Consider the following 2,867-nt stretch of genomic DNA (forward strand, 5'->3'; position numbering starts at 1 on the left):
CCCCAAACCTGGGGCCTTGCAAGGGGTTGTTGTGACCCAGGTACAGGACCCGGCACTTGACCTCATTGGAACTCAAATCTTTGGCCTCAGCCCATCAATCTGACCTCTCCTCTGGCCTCCCCCTAGTCATACTTGTGGACGTTTCTCTGACCTGCCAAATGCCTGTTACCATGGCCACGGCAGTGTTCCTTTGTCCTGAAATCTTGGCAATTTAAACCATATGTTATGTTTTGTCTTATCGTCAGTTTTGCAAAGTAAGCTTTTGTTATATGTGAGCAGAAGACAGAACAAGTTAAGATTTTTAGGTGCTATTGTGAACAAATACCTGTTTTAATGAGATACTTATTTTATTATTAATCAGCAACACCAGAGCCTGGTGAGGATCCCAGAGTTACAAGGGCCAAGTATTTTATTAGAGACGAGTTTCTTGTAAGTATTTCTTACATTCTTCTTCTCAGTACAAGTTTTTAAACACCTTCTACTATTGCAGAACACTGTCGCTTTTGGGTTTTTTTCTATTCAACATCACACTGCATGAAGCACTGTTACATTTAAGAGCTTTACTGGTGTGTGTTAGCTGCTCCTCAGATACTTGTTTGTTGGCACAGTGCCTAATTAAATAGCAAAAGAATTGGTGAGAATTAAGACACCTCAAAGAGAATGATGAGTGAAGTCTTGCTGTTATTAATGGGGTCAGTTTTTTATTCCATGCGTTATTTCTAAAGATAAAGTCTAATCAAAAGATGCACCATCTGTAAAATACTAACATTCTTTTCATACTAGCTTTCCCATTACTGGTCAGCTGAAGCTGTAACAGACATAATCTTTTAAAAACATTATTACAATTACTTGTAGTGGTGAGTCTAGCAATCAGATTGTGGACTCATTTTGAAAAGGAGCAAAATAAATTTTTGAGGGGGGCTTTCTGTAACTGTAAAGCAGGGATAAAAGCCCTGTCCAAGGAGGCAAAATCCCACCGACTTTCTTCATGGACAAATTGACTAGGAGTTGTGTGGCTAAATTCACTAAAGCTGCCTATAAATAGTAGCACTTTCTTGAGTTCTCATTCATCTCTGAAATTCCCCAGAATGCAGTGACCTTCTCACTGTATAATTGTGATCATGTTAAATATCATGTCTTAGGTGAGGGAGTAGAAAATTGTGGGCATTTTGCCACTCAGTTACATCCTCTGAAACAAAACTCACACATACATAGGCCTCTTGACCTTCAATCATCTGAACTTTGAGAATATGAGGGTTTTCCCCAGTCAGTTTTATTTTAACCCATTCTCTCTCTCTTGCTTCTAACAGAGAATCAGCACGGCGAGTGGAGATGGAAGGCACTACTGCTATCCTCACTTCACGTGTGCAGTGGACACGGAGAACATCCGGAGGGTTTTCAATGACTGTCGGGACATTATTCAGCGCATGCACCTTCGCCAGTACGAGCTGTTGTGATGGAGAGCACTTTTTTCTGTGTCTTGGACTCCTTATTCTGTATTAAAAAAAAGAAAAAAAAACACACCCTTGCCCACATAGGGTGGAAGAGAACTGTTTGAATCTCCCATTGATTTGCACCCCTCAACTTTTTCTCCTTGCTGGACAATAGCAGCACTTCTAAGCTTGCTTCTGTACCCCTCGGACAGTTTGAGATGGCCCCTAACACTTAAAAGGCCATTTCCATGAGGATCCCCTAACACTGTTCTTAACAAAAAGAGAAGAGAAAAAAAAGAAAGAAAAACTAATTAATTAAAAGCCCTGAATGTGGAGCACCTGAAAGAACTGAGGATTAAAAAAAAAAAAATTAAAACACAAAAGAAAAATTGGGGAGAGAAAACTTTAGGTAATTTAGCACTGTTGTGGGCATAATCATATAACCCATGATCTCCACTTTGTATCATTCACTGCATCAGACTAAAGAAGGTGCCAAGTCACAGACCAAGTTTGAAGACAGACATTTGAGTTTGGTTCTCTGACTGTAATGTGGCTTTGAAGGAAATACTGACAATTCTCCAACAGACATAGACAGTGCAAAAACCAACCGCTACCTTTCAGAAGGGTATTTTTAAAACCAGTCTTGGTGGTCTAAAGACAACCATGGACATTTACAAATCGAACTGCGTATGGCCTGTGATTGCAGAAAGAGTTAACCACACACTGTTTTCAGTTTGTCCACTGATGATCCCATCTGCTATAAAAATCATTTTCTGGACTGTAGTCCTCACAGTCTTTCCCTTCTTTTTCTTCTTCCCTCCCCTCATTTTTTATTTTACTGCTGGATTATTATTCTTGTACAGACTGTAAAATGTATTATTTTGTACAACTTTATTGAAAAAAAATAACTTGTAGAAGATCTTTGTGCCTTGATTATGGCTGTACCTGTACAATGAGCTAAGATGTAAGTATGTTTGATTGCGCTGTACAGCTTTGTCAACCCTATCTGCAGCATTAGCTCAAGGTAGGGAAAATTTATCTGTAGTTTAGTTTTTCTGGTTTATAAAAGGAGGAAAAATACTGTTTAGTAAAAAAAAAAAGAAAAAAAGAAAAAAAAAAAAGAAAAAAGTACAAATTGTGCAAACTTAACCACTTTAAAAGTGAGGTCTTCAACAAGTGACCAGATGTTGCAGCATCATGCTTTTTAATTTTTAGCTTTAATTCATTTAAATCTCTATCCAAATGCAAAACATGGCTTGTTTCTACATAAACCAAATTTTGCTACAAATTCTAAATGTTAGTCTTTGGTCATTCATAGTTCTTTTTGCTGAAGACAAAACCAGAACAATAACAGACACGTAGGGCATCATGCAGGTCTGGTGACCATCTCTAGACTGGGCCAAATAAATACCCCACCAACCTCCGCTGGCGCTG

General features: G+C 38.6%; 1 protein-coding gene across 1 annotated transcript in view; it reads left to right on the top strand.

Annotated features, from left to right (window-relative positions):
* The window catches only part of GNAS (GNAS complex locus), a 93,149-nt gene extending 91,395 nt beyond the window's left edge, over nucleotides 1–1,754 (top strand). The window contains exons 12-13 of the mRNA XM_008946770.1: nucleotides 362–429; nucleotides 1,311–1,754. Coding sequence (XP_008945018.1) covers nucleotides 362–429; nucleotides 1,311–1,457 — 215 coding nt within the window. The 3' untranslated portion in view covers nucleotides 1,458–1,754. The remainder of the gene's footprint in view (nucleotides 1–361; nucleotides 430–1,310) is intronic.
* Nucleotides 1,755–2,867: the final 1,113 nt, after the last annotated feature.

The sequence above is a fragment of the Merops nubicus genome, unplaced genomic scaffold (genome assembly GCF_000691845.1).
Source record: "Merops nubicus isolate BGI_N331 unplaced genomic scaffold, ASM69184v1 scaffold11140, whole genome shotgun sequence".
In the NCBI taxonomy this organism is placed as follows: Eukaryota; Metazoa; Chordata; class Aves; order Coraciiformes; family Meropidae; genus Merops; species Merops nubicus.